General features: G+C 39.1%; 1 protein-coding gene across 1 annotated transcript in view; it reads left to right on the top strand.

The window, feature by feature from the left end:
• LOC130930751 (uncharacterized protein C14orf132) overlaps positions 1 to 21,453 on the top strand; it is a 110,079-nt gene extending 88,626 nt beyond the window's left edge. The window contains exon 2 of the mRNA XM_057858827.1: positions 18,214 to 21,453. Within this exon, the coding sequence (XP_057714810.1) occupies positions 18,214 to 18,450 (237 nt within the window). The 3' untranslated portion in view covers positions 18,451 to 21,453. The remainder of the gene's footprint in view (positions 1 to 18,213) is intronic.
• Positions 21,454 to 21,802: the final 349 nt, after the last annotated feature.

Below are 21,802 nucleotides of genomic sequence, written 5' to 3'. Positions count from 1 at the left end.
CGTTGTTTTTGTTTTTTTCTCAGTGTCATTGTACAATATTTTCCTTCCTTTTATTTATCATGAAGTACAGTGGTATGAAAAAGTATCTGAACATTTTGGAATTTCTCACATTTCTGCATAAAATCACCATCAAATATGGTTTGGTCTTTGTCAAAATCACACAGAGAAAAAAAAACAGTCTGTGCTTTAACTAAAACCACCCAAACATTTATAGGTTTTCGTATTTTAATGAGGATAGTATGTAAACAATGACAGAAGGAGGAAAAATGAGTAAATTAACCATCACATTTAATGTTTTGTGGCCTCCCCTTTGGCAGCAATAACTTCAACCAGATGCTTCCTGTAGCTGCAGAGTCTAGCACATTGATCAGGACTAATCTTGGCCCATTCTTCTCCACAAAACTTCTGTAGTTCAGTCAGATTCCTGGGATGTCTGCCATGAGTCGCTGTCTTTAGGTCATGCCACAGCATCTCAATGGGGTTCAAGTCTGGACTTTGACTTGGCCACTCCAGAACGTGTATTTTGTTCTTCTGAAAATTTTCTGAAGTTGATTTACTTCTGTGTTTTGGGTAATTGTCTTGTTGCAGCATCCCTCCTCATTTTAGCTTCAACTGTCTGACAGACGGCCTCCAGTTTTCGTGCACAACATCCTGATAAACCTTTGAATTCATTCTTCCATTAATGATTGCAAATTGTCCACGCCCTAAGGCAGCTAAACAGCTCCACCATGCTACACCTTTGGGATGAGGTGTTGATGTTGGTGAGCTGTTCCATTTTTCCTCCACATATGATGTTGTGTCTCGCAGAGCTACGGACATTACAATACACAGTGATTAGGTTGCCGCTGAACCCTTCACACTAGGCTGCCGCTTGTTTGAAACGGCCTTAATTTTTTTTTTTTTTTTTTTTTTTTAAACATCTCTTTTGCACGGCGTGGCAGATTTTATTTTGGTGTGGCGGTGCGCCACAGTAATTAATATGTAGGGGAAACCCTGATACATATATATATATATATATATTATTAAAATATTTCAGCCTGATATAAAACCTTGGCAGTATTCTCCAAAATGCAAAATTGCAGTAAAAAGGTGACACTTCAAACATGGAAACTCGCTGGTTTACAGCATTTTGCAGACGATGCAAAAAAAGAACAGAACCTGTTACTGACACCATTTTTCCTCCACACATGACGTTGTGTGTTACTTCCAAACAATTCAACTTTGGTTTCATCAGTCACAAGATTTTTGCCAAAACTTCTGCGGAGTGTCAAAGTGCCTTTTTGCGAACATTAAACGAGCAACAATGGGGTTTTTTTAGACAGCAGTGGCCTTCTCCGTGGAGTCCTCCCATGAACACCATGCTTGGCCATAGTTTTTCGTATAATTGATGTGTGCACAGAGATAGCGGACTGTGCCAGTGATTTCTGTAAGTCTTTAGCAGACACTCTAGGGGTTTTTTACCTCTCTGAGTATTCTGCGCTGAACTCTTGGCGTCATCTCTGGTGTAGCCACTCCTTGGGAGAGAAGCAACAGTGCCAAACTATCTCCATTTGTAGACAACTTCTCTGACTGTCGTTTGATGAACATTCAGACTTTTAGAGATTTGGTATCATTGGTTTTGTATCCTTTCCCAAATCAACAATCCTTGATCGCAGATCTTCAGACAGCTCTTTTGACCGAGTCATGACACACCTCAGACAATTCTTCTCATCAAGACCATTCTTACCAGGTGTGTGTTTCATAGTGGGCAGGGCAGCTTTAAAGGATTCTTCAGTAATTGGGCACACAGCTGACTTAAATTGTTCGGTAAAAATTGGTTTCAGTTGCTCTTTAAGTCTCCTTAGGCAGAGGGTTCACTTACCTTTTTTCCCCACCTTCTGTCATTGTTTGCATGCTATCCTTATTAAAATATGTAAACCTATAAATGTTTGGGTGGTTTTAGTTTAAAGCAGACACTGTTTTTACATCTGTGTGATTTTGACAAAAGATCAAATCACATTTGATGGGGATTTTATGCCGAAATGTGAGAAATTCCAAAAGGTTCAGATACTTTTTCATACCACTGTATATTTATTGTTCGTGTAATGCATTTTGAGGACCTTTTGTGTTTTTGTCAAGGGCTATAGAAATAAAATTTGACCTTATTTTAATTTGAAATTGTTGAACATCTTCAAAGATTTTATTCTGTTATGACGGCTTCAAGGTCAGTCACTGTGACAAGTAGTGTTGCACCGATACCATTTTTTGGCCCCGATACCTGGCTGTGCAGTATCGGCCAATACCGATACCATACCGATACCACCCCGATTATATATGTATATATATATTTTTTTTTTCTTACTTTTTTTTTTTTCCAAAGAGCTACATAATTGGATGTGAAATCATTGCTATCAAGGCTTTGTCAGGCTGTTGCTTACCTTTGCAAAATAGGAAAAAGTACACTAAACCCTAGTAGACAATAGTTGAATAAACCTTCCGCTCTCAAAGGCCAAAATAGTGCTAAATTTGTGAAATTAATAAAACATGTATAATACTAGCCCAACAGTAAGAAAGTAAAAATAAATTCATAATAATAAACTCTGAATGAACTGAATAAACTTTTTTAAACCTCTCAAAGTCCAAACAGTGCAACTTTCATGAAATTATTGTCACATTCTGCTGCTGGTTAGATTGTGTTTTGTTGCTGGGCGTGGGGGCGTGGCACTTGAATCCAATGCAGGCTCATCAACGCAGCATTTAAGCACGGGTGATCTCAGAGAAGGCTGCCGAGATATTTGCCTTGCTGATCGCTATTTGACATCTGGCACAATAATCCCGCTACATTTGCTTGTTATGCCCCTGCATTGGGTTTTTCTGTTAGTGTGCTGCTCTCGTTTGTAACCGCTGCCTATCGTCTTAGTTTGTCCGTCGACCTGCTGTCACGGACTCCTTTTGTTATTTCTACTGTCCCGCGATCGCGTGTTATTTTTTGTTTGCAATCATTAAACCCTTTTATGTATCCCCCGCTTGTTGTCTGCTTCGAGGTTCAACCTTGCTTCCGCATTTGCGGACGCTAACGATTATAAGTAATAATAATTGACCACAGCATCCCGTCTCTCCTTTTTTTCGGGAGGTGGGAGTCCCTTATTTCTATTTCTGAAAGGTGGCAACAATACTTTGGAAACACTTCCCAAATTACTGCGGCATTTCTTTCAGTAAAAGACAATAAAAGTAAAGTAGACGAAGTGAACTGACCAGAGATTGTTGCTCCGGTCCAGCGGCCTTCTTCCTCTGGATAGCAGTCCTGCTCTTGCAGGCTCAAACTCGTTGTGTTCGTTCACGTTTCGTCTTCAAATGTTTTATCAAGTTTGAGGTATTGAAACTGGCCGATTTAACTCCACATCTCCAAACTTTCAGGCCGCAAATCTTGCATGCAGCCATTGATTTTAATCGACGGGATTTCTATTTGGAAATATTTCCCGACCGCCGCGGCGCCGCCATATTTCCTGGTTTGTTTTTCGTCCATATGAAAAAGCCCCCTTTTGATTGGTCAGGAGTGGCTATTGGCCCGCTCTCATTGGTCTGGAGCAGGCCATTAGCGATAGCTGCTTGGTGTTCACGTGTCATCACACAACACAGAGACAGAGTGTAGTGAGCGCCAGGAGGAGAAAAAGGCTGTGGTCAAATGTTATAATAATGGACCGGTAAATGGTATCGGCGCCGTCTTTGTTGGTACTCGCCGATACCGATACCACCATTTCGGGCCGGATCGGCGCCCCCTGCCGATACTAGTATCAGTATCGGTGCATCTTTAGTGACAAGTAGACAAAGTTTGTTTTTAAATGCAGAACAATCTCTTCAGTAAGTAGGTTTAAAGGGATTATTTGAAAATGATGCTTTGTTTGTATACAATTAGCAAAATATCTGACTAGTGCAGTGGTAATCTGTGAGATGTCTATACAGTAAGTGACTTTAGTGAGCTATTCTGAATTTATGTTTGGCCATTCGGCTAATGTTTGCAACAAATAGACAAATTCACTAGACTCTAAGCTACTACTTCCATTTGGTAGAAATCATTAGCCCGGTTGCTACCCGCTACCTCTGACCCTGATTGTCAGAGTAATGACAGTCAGACTTGGCCGTAGTCCAGCAGCGATGGAAGCCAGGGTGACCAGTGGGTCATTTTCAGCAGACATGACAAGGTTTAAAGAAAAGAGCCCTCAGTTTTTTAATCCTTGAGATATTGTGACAGAAGCATGACACAGATACTCAGAAATCTTCAATTCAACTGTCACAGGGCCTCACCCCTATAGATGACCTAATATGAAATATTTTCTTTCCCAGTAAACAACAAAAAAACTATTTTCCGGGGACATGCCTATTTTGTGAGAATTTGACAGATGGGTTAGTTTCATGTTGTAAATGGGGAGAACATGATGTGACAGTAGCAGCTGCCAGGATACATTCCCTTGCCGCGGATCACAAATAGTAAACCATCTGGCTGAAGATCACAAGGACTTGTGTTTTGAAGGGAGACATATCCAATGCAGGCATGCGGTGATCAAGCTAAAAACAACAGCAATCCAATATTTTAGGGAGGCGAGTCCGTCGGTAGGAATTTTAAAAAGTGTGTCACTCCTTTTGGATATCAAACGCGGAGGTAACAGGATCTGACAGTAGCATTTCTAGCTGTCAGCGTGAGTTTCTTCCGCTAGAACAGAGAAATTTGGGGATATCCGGATGGAAATCACAGGATGTTTCAGTTTAAGGGAAACATGAGTGCAGAGCGTTTTTGCCAGAGCTTTTAGGCTCTTATCTTGAACAAGACATGACACTTTTACTCCCAGAATGCATGGCCCTGTTTGACTAGCAATTTAAAGGTGATGTGGCATGTCTGTTAATGGTTTTATAGGTATATATTAAAAACCTAGCTGCAGGCATAAATGACACCCGAAACACTTTTTAATTTAAGACCCAGCTGAAGTTTATCCTCTGTTCTGAAGTTACACATTTCTTTCGCAGCAGTTCAAATCCCGTTATGTAAAACATGGCTGACAACTGCGATATGCATGTTTTTGGTTTGTTTTCTCATCTGAACTGACATCAACCTAATGTCATTTGTTTTGTTTACTTTTTACCAAACAGTTCACCGGAATGATTACCAAATGTAGGTCAGGCCACATTGATTTGACCAGACGCCATGATATACAGTGCCTTGCAAAAGTATTCGGCCCCCTTGAATCTTGCAACCTTTCGCCACATTTCAGGCTTCAAACATAAAGATATGAAATGTAATTTTTTTGTCAAGAATCAACAACAAGTGGGACACAATCGTGAAGTGGAACAACATTTATTGGATAATTTAAACTTTTTTAACAAATAAAAAACTGAAAAGTGGGGCGTGCAATATTATTCGGCCCTTTTACTTTCAGTGCAGCAAACTCACTCCAGAAGTTCAGTGAGGATCTCTGAATGAGCCAATGTTGTCCTAAATGACCGATGATGATAAATAGAATCCACCTGTGCGTAATCAAGTCTCCGTATAAATGCACCTGCTCTGTGATAGTCTCAGGGTTCTGTTTAAAGTGCAGAGAGCATTATGAAAACCAAGGAACACACCAGGCAGGTCCGAGATACTGTTGTGGAGAAGTTTAAAGCCGGATTTGGATACAAAAAGATTTCCCAAACTTTAAACATCTCAAGGAGCACTGTGCAAGCCATCATATTGAAATGGAAGGAGCATCAGACCACTGCAAATCTACCAAGACCCGGCCGTCCTTCCAAACTTTCTTCTCAAACAAGGAGAAAACTGATCAGAGATGCAGCCAAGAGGCCCATGATCACTCTGGATGAACTGCAGAGATCTACAGCTGAGGTGGGAGAGTCTGTCCATAGGTCAACAATCAGTCGTACACTGCACAAATCTGGCCTTTATGGAAGAGTGGCAAGAAGAAAGCCATTTCTCAAAGATATCCATAAAAAGTCTCGTTTAAAGTTTGCCACAAGCCACCTGGGAGACACACCAAACATGTGGAAGAAGGTGCTCTGGTCAGATGAAACCAAAATTGAACTTTTTGGCCACAATGCAAAACGATATGTTTGGCGTAAAAGCAACACAGCTCATCACCCTGAACACACCATCCCCACTGTCAAACATGGTGGTGGCAGCATCATGGTTTGGGCCTGCTTTTCTTCAGCAGGGACAGGGAAGATGGTTAAAATTGACGGGAAGATGGATGCAGCCAAATACAGGAACATTCTGGAAGAAAACCTGTTGGTATCTGCACAAGACCTGAGACTGGGATGGAGATTTATCTTCCAACAGGACAATGATCCAAAACATAAAGCCAAATCTACAATGGAATGGTTCAAAAATAAACGTATCCAGGTGTTAGAATGGCCAAGTCAAAGTCCAGACCTGAATCCAATCGAGAAGCTGTGGAAAGAGCTGAAGACTGCTGTTCACAAACACTCTCCATCCAACCTCACTGAGCTCGAGCTGTTTTGCAAGGAAGAATGGGCAAGAATGTCAGTCTCTCAATGTGCAAAACTGATAGGAACATACCCCAAGCGACTTGCAGCTGTAATTGGAGCAAAAGGTGGCGCTACAAAGTATTAACGCAAGGGGGCCGAATAATATTGCACGCCCCACTTTTCAGTTTTTTATTTGTTAAAAAAGTTTAAATTATCCAATAAATTTTGTTCCACTTCACGATTGTGTCCCACTTGTTGTTGATTCTTGACAAAAAATTAAAATTTGATATCTTTATGTTTGAAGCCTGAAATGTGGCGAAAGGTTGCAAGGTTCAAGGGGGCCGAATACTTTTGCAAGGCACTGTAGATGTCGACTCTTATTCCATCACGTTTTTACGTTAAATTTTAGAGTTTAAGACTGCAAATCTGTATGCAAACCAACCACAGAAGAGACGAGCATGGTTATTACTAAGCTTGAGAACGATAAACCGATACGACCAGATATCCGGTTTTACAGGTGAGAGATACAGCTGTATCGATAGTAAAGTTACCATTCGACAGTAATTAGCCATTAAATATTCAATGAACCGATAGTAGAGATTGAATTCGGCTATCGTGAGCACAAGAATCGGCTTCTATGCCTAGTTCAATGCATTGCTTAATATGATCATAATTTAGCTGTTACCTCACATGCTGCGCTTGTGTCATTCACCACACAGCGCACTTAGATTGTGACCGCCGTCGTGGTTGCCTCAACTTCCCGTTCATTTCGGCAGAACTGCTAGTAGTAGTCGCCTTCATTACCCGATCGTCACGGGCGTGTCATAACAACGCGAGAGCTAACAAAACCACTGAAACGCACGTTCCATAGCGTTTTCTTCACAGTCCAAAACGAAACTAGTAGTGGCAACGAAACAACATGCTAAAACAATGGACAGTTTGCGCACACCTGCGACGTGCAGTGATTGATTTTCAACGCACCCAGGAAAAAAAAAGTCGGACTTTGAAGTGACGAAGGCAGCCAGATCTGTTCGCATGGGACAGAGCTACTGTGAAGTGTGAAGCGGTACAGAGATTGTGAGTTTTTAACCCTGAAAAATAACCCACTACAATGGTGGAAAGGGAGGCATATTGTTTCCACGAAACGCAGTCTACTTAAACATAAACATGCAGATCAGTTGATCTTCCTCAGGAAAAATCTGCCCTTCAAAAAAGATATAGACAGTGATGAGGAATAAAAAAATGTGGAAGCACAGGCATAAGTGAATGACTTTGCTGTGTATAAGGTTAAAGTAATGATTATAGACCCGTCCGTCTAAAATGCCATGTTTTTAGTCCCCCAGTTATACCATTGGTAAAGCATAATTTATTATTTATTTATGATAACACGAGCAGGTTTAATTCTTTTTTTCTAGAGCTGCAGCATATAATTAATATTTTTTGCTTGTAAGATGTTTACGTTGAAAGTTTGCACTTAAATTACTTACCTATTGTGTTCAAAACACCAGGAAATACAGTAACTAAATTACTGCACTTTATTTTATTTTATTATCAATCCCATCCAACAAAATGATGGTCATATAGTAAGCTTTATTTTTTTTTTCATAAAAAAAATAAAACATAACATTGGTATGAAATTTTGTTGTGTAATTTAATCTTTAATCTTTTTTTTTTATGTTTAAAATACTGTACGAACACACACAAATGTTTACTATCGTATCGGTTTCACTCTGTATCAAACCGTATCGTTCTTAAACTATATCGAATCGTATCGAATCGCTCGGCCTTAAAAATGTATCGTTTTTTTAATCGAATCGTAACCTGTGTATCTAGATACATATCGAATCGGCTTCATGCCAGAGATTCCCAACCCTAGTTATTACTAGCCAGTGTTGTTTTTGGCAGCCCTTTTAATTTTCAACTTAGTCTTTTGGGCGAAAATACTTATTACAGTGGTGCCTCTACTTACGAAATGAATTGGTTCTGGAAGTAGTTTCGTACTTTGAAAATTCTGCAAGTAGAGACGCGTTTTCCATGTAAATGCTGTAATCTGTTCCAAGCCCCCCCAAATTCAGACATAAATCTTTTATAATGCATCAAAATGCATCAAAACATGTAAGAAACACGTGTTACAATTAGATTATTGCACAATAAACATAAAATCTGAGTTGTGCATGATGTAAAAAATAGGGCTGTCGAACAATTAAAATTTTTAATCGAGTTAATCACAACTTAAAAATTTATCGCAATTCAAACCATCTCTAAAATATGCCATATTTTTCCGTAAATTGTTGTTGGAATGGAAAGATAAGACACAAGACGGATATATACATACAACATACTGTACATAAGTACTGTATTTGTTTATTATAACAATAAATCCACAAGATAGCATTAACATTATTAACATTCTTTCTGTTAAAGGGATCCACGGATAGAAAGACTTGTAGTTTTTAAAAATGTTATAGTTACATGTTATAGTAATTTTATATTAAAACTCCTCTTAATGTTTTCATTAAAATAAAATTTGTAAAATTTTCAATCAAAAGTAGAGTTAATAAAATAAAATAAAATAAGAATAAAAATAACAATAATGAGAATAGAGTGACAAAAGTCTGAGTAAGTTTTATGTGTATTTTGCATAGCTATTTTGATTAGGGAATGCCAGTTCACTTTGCATTGTTGTTTAACTGTGTGAGAATAGGGCCTCATTACTACAGATTGAAGTGCTTTTCTTTTTAATTATTTTTATGCTTAGCTTATGCCAATAAACGGCGCGGTCCAATGAACGCCTGTGTCCATTCGCCTTTGGAATAGAATGGAATTTTATTGTCATCATCATCGGTATCATTGACAATCATTGACAATTACAAAATGTGATATGATTTGCCTGAAGGAGCCGAAGAAGAAGACAAAGGTGGACGGGATGAAGCAATTGCTTATCAGTTTCCCATCCCCCATACAACCAAAGACGCACATTCAGGCATGGAACATACATCAAAACTGTGCAATAACACAATCAACAATCTGGGTTTAGTAATTTAGCATCTAGTCAAGCAGCTCGATTAATTTCAGGGCATACAAGGTTATGGCTCTGTCATGTCCCTGACATTTTTGCATCTGTTTGCTGTGGAACATTTTGTTGTGGCTATGTGTGTGGCAAAAGTGATTATGTGTTATCACAGCTGGTGTGAGCAGCGACTCAAAGTGCTTTTCTTATAAGTCTCTCAAAGGATACATTGCTAAGGTGTACATGGTGATCACTGTAACAGTTTCATCAGACATGAATGTATGAGGAAAATCATACAACATGTTGTACATATTTTATCCCAAGATGTCTACACAACGACAAACATGCTTATTATTCGTTTTATACCGTATCTTTTCCATATACTCAGTAAACTAGACATTTGAATCAGGAGCTCGGTAGACAGAGCAGATAATTATGTTTTTACAATTTGGGATAAGGAGCTCAATTGTAATACATTCCAGGAGATTGTCAATCATAATTGCAACACCCCCTCCCCCCTTAGATGCCCGATTCATTTGTGTCATGTTATATCCGTGCAAATGAAAGTCAGAGCCTTTGTTATCTTTAGTAGATAATCCTTAATGTGTTCAAGATTCTTGTAACTCCTGCCGTTGTCCACTTGCCTTTACAACATATATATCTCTGTACATATCTTACCCAAAATAAAACAAGAGGCAAATACAGTGGGGCAAATAAGTATTTAGTCAACCACTAATTGTGCAAGTTCTCCCACTTGAAAATATTAGAGAGGCCTGTAATTGTCAACATGGGTAAACCTCAACCATGAGAGACAGAATGTAGAAAAAAAAATCAGAAAATCACATTGTTTGATTTTTAAATAATTTATTTGCAAATCATGGTGGAAAATAAGTATTTGGTCAATACCAAAAGTTCATCTCAATACTTTGTTATGTACCCTTTGTTGGAAATAACGGAGGCTAAACGTTTTCTGTAACTCTTCACAAGCTTTTCACACACTGTTGCTGGTATTTTGGCCCATTCCTTCATGCAGATCTCCTCTAGAGCAGTGATGTTTTGGGGCTGTCGTTGGGCAACACGGACTTTCAACTTCCTTCACAGATTTTCTATGGGGTTGAGATCTGGACACAGGCTAGGCCACTCCAGGACCTTGAAATGCTTCTTTCGAAGCCACTCCTTTGTTGCCCTGGCTGTGTGTTTGGGATCATTGTCATGCTGAAAGACCCAGCCACGTCTCATCTTCAATGCCCTCGCTGATGGAAGGAGATTTCTACTCAAAATCTCTCGATACATGGCCCCATTTATTCTTTCCTTTACACAGATCAGTCGTCTTGGTCCCTTTGCAGAAAAACAGCCCCAAAGCATGATGTTTCCACCCCCATGCTTCACAGTGGGTATGGTGTTCTTCGGATGCAATTCAGTATTCTTTCTCCTCCAAACACGAGAACCTGTGTTTCTACCAAAAAGTTCTATTTTGGTTTCATCTGACCATAACACATTCTCCCAGTCCTCTTCTGGATCATCCGAATGCTCTCTAGCGAACTGCAGACGGGCCTGGATGTGTACTTTCTTAAGCAGGGGGACACATCTGGCAGTGTAGGATTTGAGTCCTTGGCGGCGCATTGTGTTACTGATAGTAGCCTTTGTTACTGTGGTCCCAGCTCTCTGTAGGTCATTCACTAGGTCCTCCCGTGTGGTTCTGGGATTTTTGCTCCCCGTTCTTGTTATCATTTTGACGCCACGAGGTAAGCGGGAGTTGAAAGTCCGTGTTGCCCAACGACAGTCCTTGCTCTAGAGGATATCTGCATGGCGGAATGGGCCCAAATACCAGCAAGAGTGTGTGAAAAGCTTGTGAAGAGTTACAGAAAACGTTTGGCCTCCATTATTGCCAACAAAGGGTACATAACAAAGTATTGAGATGAACTTTTGGTATTGACCAAATACTTTTTTTCCACCATGATTTGCAAATAAATTCTTTAAAAATCAAATAATGTGATTTTCTGTTTTTTTTTTTTTTTTTTTTACATTCTGTCTCTCATGGTTGAGGTTTACCCATGTTGACAATTACAGGCCTCTCTAATATTTTCAGGTGGGAGAACTTCCACAATGAGCGGTTGACTAAATACTTATTTGCCCCACTGTATATACAGAATGTCCAAAAGCTGCAACTGGCCACAAATGTGGACTGAATGGTTGGCAGCAACAGGGAAATGCCTGTATTGTGTGGATAATAACTTACAGTGACATATTTAAAACCTGTAAACTTGGTTAAAATTTTTGATTTACAAACTGAACTTTGAAGTAGTTCATGTAAAAATTGAACTTTCTCAAGACTGTTAACTGCCTTCCGCTGTGCTACCCAGTCAGGTTAAGCATTACCATATGGAGTGCCATATCGTACAGTGCCACTGAAGCCACTGGTCCATGAAATGTCAATAAGCATGTGTTCCCTGCCGGTAATGCATAGCGGATGACCTACTGCCTGCTTAAGAGCTAAGATACTTTAGAATCCTCTGTCCTGAGGTCTCTGCCATAGTTTCCTATGATCCATTAGTGATCAGCCTCTTGTTGCATATATGTTATGGGCGACACGCTCATGGGATTTGCGGCAGTAGAAAACCGACATCACAGCAACCCCAAAGCACCAAGCTATATTAGCGAATTAATGTACTGTACTGTATATATTTAGGCACTGCATCCAGAAAAAAAATGTAAACACTAACTATTTAAATATTTAGATGAGCGCAACGTCGACCGGAATATCTTTGCACACTTCATTTTATTCAGTGCACTTCCCAATTTATGCAAACAGCTCGCTTCTGTGGACAATGAGTTACTGAATAAAACATCGATATAAAGAATGTAGACAGGGTTGAGAGCTTCCGTTTGCATCAGACCAAATGTTGGAGAAAGTTGGCGTAACAGAAGCTCATTCTAAACGATTAAAATCAACAGCACTCTATTTTATTTGAGTTGGAATTTCTTATATTTTCAAAATTACGCGTCTTTTTTCCAGTCGCCTCTTGTGTTGTGAACAATTTTTGTTTTATTTTGTCATGGAGGGCAAAATAGAAAATAAAATGGATATTCAAAAAAATAAAAAGAAATTCATTAAGGGTTTTTCATATTCATCAATCCCACTTTTCATCTGACATTTTAATATTTCATGGTGTTCATAAAGACGATATACATAAAAAGATGTATCAAGGAACAATACACAAAATTTGCTATTTAACGAAATATTACAGGATTTTTTTTTTTTTTTTTCAAATGAATATAACAAGAAAATGTATTATTCATCATTATCAAAGACATTTTTATTAGGGCTGTCAAATTTATCGCGTTAACGGGCGGTAATTAATTTTTAAAATTTAATCACGTTAAAATATTTAACGCATAAGCGGAATGAACTACTCATGCTATCAGACTACAATGGCGCCATTTTTTTGTACATTGAGCGCTAAAAGGCAGAGAAATGCGAGAGGACACAGACATTTGTTGGGACCGTACCATTTTTTTAGCATAAGCTTTGTCAATTCTTTCACAACAATCATAATTATTGTGGCGAGCAACGTGGTGAAGAATAACAGGCGATGATCTTATTCTTAACACACTTAAATGGACACAACGCAGAACATACAGTGCCCTCCATAATTATTGGCACCCCTGAAAAAGATGGTTTTTTAGCTTCTAATAATTTCTTTTTTAATTCAAATAATATGGGACCTTAATGGAAAAAAAGAGAAAAATCCAACCTTCAATACAAGTGCATTCATTCAGTGGGGGAAAAATCCCACATAAAGAAAAAAATTATTTGACAAATTAGTTGCCAAAAAGCTCAATCTTGGTCTCATCTGACCAAAGCACACGGTCCCAGTTTAAGCCTGGGACCGTGTGTTTTTTTGTGTGAGACCAAGATTGAGCTTTTTGGCAACAAACACTCTAAGTGGGTCTGGCGTGCCACGAAAGATGCGCATGCTGAAAAGCACCTCATACCCACTGTGAAGTATGGGGGTGGGTCAGTGATGCTGTGGGGCTGTTTCGCTTCCATAGGCCCTGGGAACCTTGTTAGGGTGCTTGGCATCATGAATGCTTTGAAATACCAGGACATTTTAAATCATAATCTGTTGCCCTCAAGAGATCTGATGGACTCAAAAAGTAGGTTACGATTGCATATTAGTTTGAAAATCGACCGGATCCACCGTATTTTTACACGAGTGACTTCCGGCCCGATCCTAGCTAACGGCAGTAGTATTGACGCAGGAGGGCCGTGTCTCGCGCCAAATAATAGACGCTGCCGTTCTTTTCATGTGCGTCGCGTTGAGCCGCTTCTGGGACGCGTCTAACACGCGGCCGCACTGCGACTGGTGTGCATTGGCTGATTGACTTTAACGCCCGCGTTTCACTGCGTTCTCGCGGTGGCCACCTTGTCGCGCCGTTGACGTTTCTGGGTTATACTGTCCTACCATGTTGGTCCTCATTATAGTAGAGAAGACGGGGTAAATATACTTTACACAAAGAAACTGTAACCCGATCGACTCACAGCCTCGAAAAGTAAGGGTTACATTACGTCAGAAACTCGTTCGGTACGCCTCCGTTCTGAACCGAGCACCACGTACCGAAACGGTTCAATATAAATACATGTACCGTTACACCCTTAACTGATATTAATACTAATAATTAGAGATGTGGTCCGATCACGTCATTTTCAAAGTATCGGAATCGGCAAAAAAATATCGGCCATGCCATTTTTTAATATATATATATTTATTTTTTAATTAAATCATTTTCTAATTGTATTTAACGTTACAGACATAATATGTTACACTTATCCAGAGTCTTTAGTTTAGGCTTAAGGTAGGGTTATCAAATTTATCCCAATAACGGTAGTAATTTTTTAAAAAATGTATCACGTTAAAATATTTAACGCAATTAATGCATGCGCTGCACGACCCACTCACGCATTGTTGCGCTCCATCTGTAATGGCGCCGTTTTGCCTATAAAGAGAGCTAAAAGGCAGCGTAAAATAAGTAGAGTGAATTTTGGCAGCCTTTGGAGCCTTATTTTAATTGGCTAAAGCCTTACAATCCCTCTCCCTACGATTAGAAATATCATGGGAAGCAATGTGGGGAAGCAAGGTAGCAATTAATCTTTATCTTAACACCTTATGTTAATTCCCAACGCAGAGAAAATATACGAATTGGTAGCACTACGCACAGTCATGGTTCCACTTCCCATCATGCATTTGGGCATGGCCTTCAGTATCATTTATTGAAAGCTCAACAAATACATTAGATGGCAATATTTAGTCACAATATACAAAGTCACAAGTCTTTCTATCCGTGGATCCCTCTCACAGAAAGAATTTTAATAATGTAAATGCTATCTTGAGGATTTATTGTCATAATAAACAAATGCAGTACTCATGCACTGTATGTTGAATGTATATATTCGTCCGATTATTATTCATTTTTTTCTTAATGCATTGCCAAAATGTATATGATCAGGAAAAATTATTGGAAATGATTGGAATTGAATCGGGAGCACAAAAAAAAAAAAAAAAGCAATCGGATCGGGAAATATCGGGATTGGCAGATACTCAAACTAAAACGATCGGGATCGGATCGGGAGCAAAAAAACATGATCGGAACAACCCTACTACTACTAATAATAATATTCATGCAGGTAGGGATTTGGAAGGAAAACACTTTCAAAGCAAGCAGCTGCTGTTTTTTGTTTTCAAAATGTAATGGTTCAACAAACAATGAACAGTTATATAATTTTCGATCTTAAAAAAAACCATTCAAAACAGAAAATAATTTAAAACATTTTAAGAAAACAGACTCAATATGAAGTAACCCCAAAGTGGGCTAGAAACGCTTACGCAGAATAATAGAAAGGGAGGGGAAAAAACGCATTTTAATTGATGAGACGTACAGTAAACACAGCAACTATACACTGAGCGGCTGTGTATGTCTGTGTTTGGGGGGGGGGGGGGGTGGTACAGGTTTGCTAGACTTGTGCACGCCTGTCTGCCTCCATTATGCTCATGTTAACAGCAGGCGCTCCACAGGATGTGTCATGTCATTATTCACCACCAGGGGCCAATGAAGGAAGCGGAGGAGAGCGCTTCCTAAACAGTGTTCCCCTGCCCTGTGTGCCAGGGAATATTGTCTGTAAGTGCGTGTGTTAGAAAGGGAGAGAGAAAGAGATAGAGAGAGAGCACACAGAGAATGAAGGTGCGCAAATGAGGAAGCATGAATTTCAGTGTATGCGAGAGTGCAACATGCCTCCGAGATATTTTTAGCATTGTTTTCCGGTTGAAGCCCGCTACATGAATTTCTCAATCATACACTCACCCCGGCATCAATGCAAGGCTAGATGAAAAACATTCAAATTTATAAATCTTCGTTTAGACCATGGGTTCTTAACCTGGGTTCAACCGAACCCCAGGGGTTCGGTGAGTAAGTCTAAGGGGTTTGGCGAAGGTAAAGAAATGCAGAACCCTATTTTTGTACGCTGATTAAATCCAGGCAGAGTGGCTTTTTTGACCAGGTTTTGGACTGGTTTGCTCCAAATTTACAGGCTTAATCCATTGCTTTAACTGCTAGTCCTCGATTTGATGAGAGGAGGAACTGGTTTGCTCAGTGGAAGGTTGGCTCGCACTTGGTATGAGGGAATACAACAGGCTAATGGGCAGCGTGGTCTCAAATTTTGACCTGTTTATAAAACATGCTGTCTAAATTATAAAAAAGTTTGAATGGGAATTTGCTAAATTATTAGCAGGCTAGCTTAGATATATCGGTTTTGAATTTGAAAAAAATTGCTATATTATCTAATTATAAAGAGTTCGGTGAATCCACAAGTGAAACTCGTGGGGTTCGTTACCTTTAGCAAGGTTAAGAACTACTGGTATAGAAACCCAAGAGAAACAAGTTCCATCTGTTTTAATGACCAACCAGTGGCACAGGAAGTGGGGTGCTGCAGCACCTCCTGGGGTTGATGAGACAAAAAAGTGTTTTGGTAGATTCTTTTTGGGTTTTTTTTGTGTCGTTAAAAATAATTAAATAACATATATTGAAACTAGGGCTGTCAAAATTATCGCGTTAACGGGCGGTAATTTATTTTTTAAATTAATCATGTTAATAATATTTGACTCATTTAACGTGCATGCCCCGCTCAAACAGATTAAAATGACAGCACCGTATCATGTCCACTTGTTACTTGCGTTTTATGGTGTTTTGTTGCCCTCTGCTGGCGCTTGGATGCGACTGATTCTATGAGTTTCAGCACCATGAGCATTGTGTAATTATTGACATCAACAATGGCGAGCTACTAGTTTATTTTTTGATTAAAAATTTTACACATTTTTTAAAAACGAAAACATTAAGAGGGGTTTTCATATAAAATTTCTATAACTTGTACTAACATTTGTCTTTTAAGAACTACAAGTCTTTCTATCCATGGATCGCTTTAACAGAATGTTAATAATGTTAATGCCATCTTGTTGATTTATTGTTATAATAAACAAATACAGTACTTATGCATGGTATGTTGAATGTATATATCCGTCTTGTGTCTTATCTTTCCATTCCAACAATAATTTACAGAAAAATATGGCATATTTTACAGATGGTCTGAATTGCGATTAATTACGATTAGTTAATTTTTAAGCTGTGATTAACTTGATTAAAAATTTTAATCGTTTGACAGCCCTAATTGAAACAATTTTTTTGTTGTTGTTGTTAATAACACAACCTGACACCTTGCATGCTACCAGGTCACATTGAATAAGACGCGATTGGAAAAGTCAACTGTTGACAGAGGAGGCGTTAACATGCCGCAAAAACAAATTAGCCATTTTTTTTCTTAAAAACATTTTTTTTAAAATTTAATTCGAGGTTGAAAATAAAGATTATGTTGATAGTTCTATCAACCTTTGGTGTCTCCAAATAGGTAAGACATGCTTGCATTGTAACCATATTGTTGTTTGTTGCTACTGTTGAGCTGCCAACTGAACCATCATGAAGCTTTGAAGCAATTGGCTTCAAAACTTTATTGCTTGAAGAAGCTTAATTTGGCCATCACTTCTCCCTTGAGGGAGACTGTCAACCTCTGATGACACCTGCTATTAACACTATTGTCATCCAACATGCCTCCTAGCATTCATTGCAGCGCTACAGATGTAAAGAACAATCAAAATTCGTGTTCTGTGCTGATTATATCTTCAGTTACTATTCTAGTTGTTTCATTAATTTCTAGTTATGGTATTTGGTGACACGTTATTTGACAATGGCGCCATACGACTGTCATAAGACCATCATAATTATGACACGACACTGCCGTGAGCTTTATTGAATGCTTATAACAGATGTCTTTTTGTGTCATCTGGCAAATTATCTCACTTTTGAATGGGATGTAAAGATCCGAGCTGGAGTTAGTGACATAATTCATAATGTCATTAATGCCCATGATAGTCATTATTATGATGGTCTTATGGCAGTCTTATGACGCCGTTGTCAAATAAAGTGTTACCTATTAACCAAAATAAATCAACAAATAAGCTGCACTGGACTATAAGACGCAGTATTCAAAATGAGGGAAAAAAGTAGCGGATTAAGTCCAAAAATTACGGTAATCGACTTATGAGTAGAGATAACTTCTAACTAGCTAATTCGTATTTGAAGGTCTAATCATGTTTTTGGTCCTATTAATGGTATAATTGTTTTTTCTTCCTTCTGTCTGTCAGATCCCAGTTATGACGGGAGCCTTCATGGACTCTTCGCCAAATGATGACTACAGCGGCGAGCACTCGCTCTTCAACTCATCCGCCAGCGTCCACGCCGCTGCATCGGCCGCTTCCGTGCACGGTCAGCCGGACGAATCGCAGTCAATGTCCAGCGACGCCATCTGGCTTTGGATCGCAATTGTGGCAACTATCGGAAACATCGTAGTAGTGGGCATAGTCTACGCCTGCACCTTCTGAGGACTACAACCATCCCACAAAGACTTTTCTTTTTTTAAATTCTTTCTAAATGTTGACTCTAACTGGTCTTCTGAGATTCCACAATGGACATCAACGTCTACATCATGAGCGCAAGACTCCTCTGCTTTTGTTGGATTCTACGATTTGAGGAAAATGTGTCATGGATAAAAACAGGAAACTTGTTCTCTCTGCCAAGAATCAGAGGAATCCTGATCCCTCCTAAGTCTCTTTCCATGTCTTCCCTGAAGAAAACACTCTCACTTGCTACACGGAGATGCAAACGGAGGTTAAATGGGGCTTGAGATCCGGGTTGATCCGGGGACGTCGCCAGCCTCCGTTGCCACAAAGCAATTTAGGGCAGGGCTGTTTAATTATGCCCTAGAACACGGATGCCGAATGTTAAAACATTTAGAGGGCGCTGGGATTATTTTCATCCGAGGCAGCCCAGAGGCTCATTGCCATTAGGTTACGTGTAAGGAGACTCTGCGGATCATACGTGGCATGGACACAGTAATAATTTAGTCATCATCGAACTTCACTTAACGCTCACTAAAATCCACATGAATATCAAATCGTAAGGCCTATATTTAACAAGGGCAATAATTCAATTCAACTCCAAACTTTTCAGCTTCACCACCTTCATCATATCCCTGCTGCTTATCTCAGCCATTTATTATCTTTGACAGGGTTGCTGGGGTGTCAACTTATTATACTGGACATCTGCTGACAATCTGCTTACGGTGACCTTGAGGATCTTAGGGCAAGCGTTTGTATTAAAAACAGTTGTAATCATATATTTTGTACAGCTTTGTTCCATCTAGGTACAGTGAAGAAGATAAGTATTTGAACACCCTGCTATTTTCATGGAGGAGTCTGAAATTTTCATCATAAGTGCATGTCCACTGTGAGAGAGATGATCTAAAAAGAAAAATCCAGAAATCACAATGCATGATTTTTTTCAACTATTTGTGTGATACAGCTGCAAATAAGTATTTTAACACCTGTCTATCAGCTACAATTCTGACCCTAAAAAACCTGTTATTCCTTCTATTAAAAGTCCACCTCCACTCAATGTATTATCTTAAATCAGATGCACTTGTTTGAGGTCGATAGCAGCATAAAGACACCTGTCCACCCCATACAATCAGTAAGACTCAAACTTGTAACATGGTCAAGACCAAATGTCAGGGAAATTCAAATTTCAACTCCAAGACAAGTGTCTACTCGATAGCTCGATGAGAAATGAATCAGACCATACCATGGATTGTAGAGGCGTGCGAAATATCCGATTTTTCAATTACTCGCGATTCAGCCGCGGAAGATTCGAGAACGATTCACAAACATTAAAATTCCAATTATTGAATTATACCAGGTAAAGCGGATCTAAAACACAGTCAGCAGGACGCAATGAGGAACGGACCGAGAGTAAATATCATGTTCAACTCATGCCGCTAGATAAAAAAAAAAAACAATAATACTTGACTGCGGTCGTCAGCCGCTACAAACAGCCCCCAGTTGCTAGTTGCTACAAACATACGGCAACATACGGCTATGGTAGATATCACATATATCTAGAACTAGACGTAAAATGACAGACGACGGCAGTGTTAGATCATATACAAAGAACTAGATGTGAAATGACAGACTTTCCCATGCTAGTAAACAGGCGCCATCTTAAAGCAGTAGACTTCTCTCGAAGGCTCTGTTGTAGCGAACTTAATTACTTTTTATCTTAAAAAAAAAAATTTATTAAATAAAAAAATCTGCAAAATCTTGACTTGAATCTATCTTTAAATGATGAAACAGTTTTAAAACTTTCACGTCGAAAGTAGACAGAAGGAAAATTATGGAATAACGGGAGCAATTTTAACAACTTTAACGGTTGATTCACAACATTAAATTAACTGAATGTAGTTTAAAGCTGCCGATACAGAATGGGAACTTGAGTATTTTGTTTACTGTTTTTAACGGTTAACTTGATACTGAAATAGTAGTTTGTTTAGCCTGGGAGGATTTTTGACCAATTTTGGAATTAGTGTACAAAAAAATTAAAAGCCATGGATGAGAGGGGGGGTTTGCATCAATAATTGATTTATAATTGAATCGAAGCCTCTGAAACGTAATCGTGATCGAATCGTTGGGTGCCCAAAGACTCCCACCTCTAATGGATTGATTGCTTCGAAGACTTTATGAACAAGAACTCTCGGGTACAGACGCAGAGCCACGCAGAAAGCGTCCTCTCCGCATGTGGACAAAAGTGATATGCAGGGCATATCAAAACCGAAACTTACTATAGCATATCCTGGTAAAAACATCTCAAGTTACAGAAAAACATCTCGAGTAGGGGAAAAACACCTCAAGTTATGACCTTGAACAACGGCACTGGCTAGAACGATGATGAGCTCAGTCTGATAAGCCACAGTCGCCCACTGTATTCATTCAGGGCATATTGGAAAACACAGGAACATAACAGTCCATATTTGGGCATATTGTGATACAGTCTACAATAGTCAAGGCTATGGGAAGGCACACTCAAACAGGTTAATATAACAATGATGCTCTATGCTACAATGTTCTCATGCAAGAATAACAAAAGCATACAAAATATGATGTATAATGGTTGTGTTTTAAGCATGAATAAAATTCTCTCACACCGAAGAGCTGTAGACACCAGAGACAAAATTGTTCACCTCCATAAGGCTGGAAAGGTCTACGGAGCAATTGCTAAGCAACTTGGTGAAAAAAGGTCCATTGTTGGTCAGTCATTAGAAAATGGAAGGAGCTAAACATGACGGTCAGTCTCAATCGGAGTGGAGCTCCATGTATGATATCACCTCTTGGGGTCTCAATGGTCCTGAGAAAGGTGAGGAATTAGCCCAGAACTACACAACAGGAGTTGGTCAATGACCTGAAAAGAGCTGGGACCACCATTTCCAAGGTTACTATTGGTAATACACTAAGACGTCATGGTTTGAAATCATGCATGGCACGGAAGGTTCCCTTGTTTAACCCTTTAAGGTCTGGGCCTATTTTGTCTGATTTTGCATGCCCTTGAAGTTGCCTTTATATTTCAAAGACAGAATTGTTTACGATGGTCTGGTTTGGTCCCTTTTTTTGTGACACCTTGAACTTCATGTCCAAACTGTTGTTTCCTTCACTGACCAATTATAAATCATAATTTTGGGCCCAAAAAGACCAAAAATTCCAAAATCGTTTTGTCAAAATTTTTAATATTGATGTCCAATTGACAACCAAACATGCGTAACGAACCGTTTTGAAACTTTGTAATATTTATTCAACATGTTAGGATGAACATTCAACCAAAAAAGAATAAATAGTCTTTTATTTGACA

The sequence above is a fragment of the Corythoichthys intestinalis genome, chromosome 15, assembly GCF_030265065.1.
Source record: "Corythoichthys intestinalis isolate RoL2023-P3 chromosome 15, ASM3026506v1, whole genome shotgun sequence".
Lineage (NCBI taxonomy): Eukaryota > Metazoa > Chordata > Actinopteri > Syngnathiformes > Syngnathidae > Corythoichthys > Corythoichthys intestinalis.
This window is presented reverse-complemented; position numbering and strand designations above follow the sequence as displayed.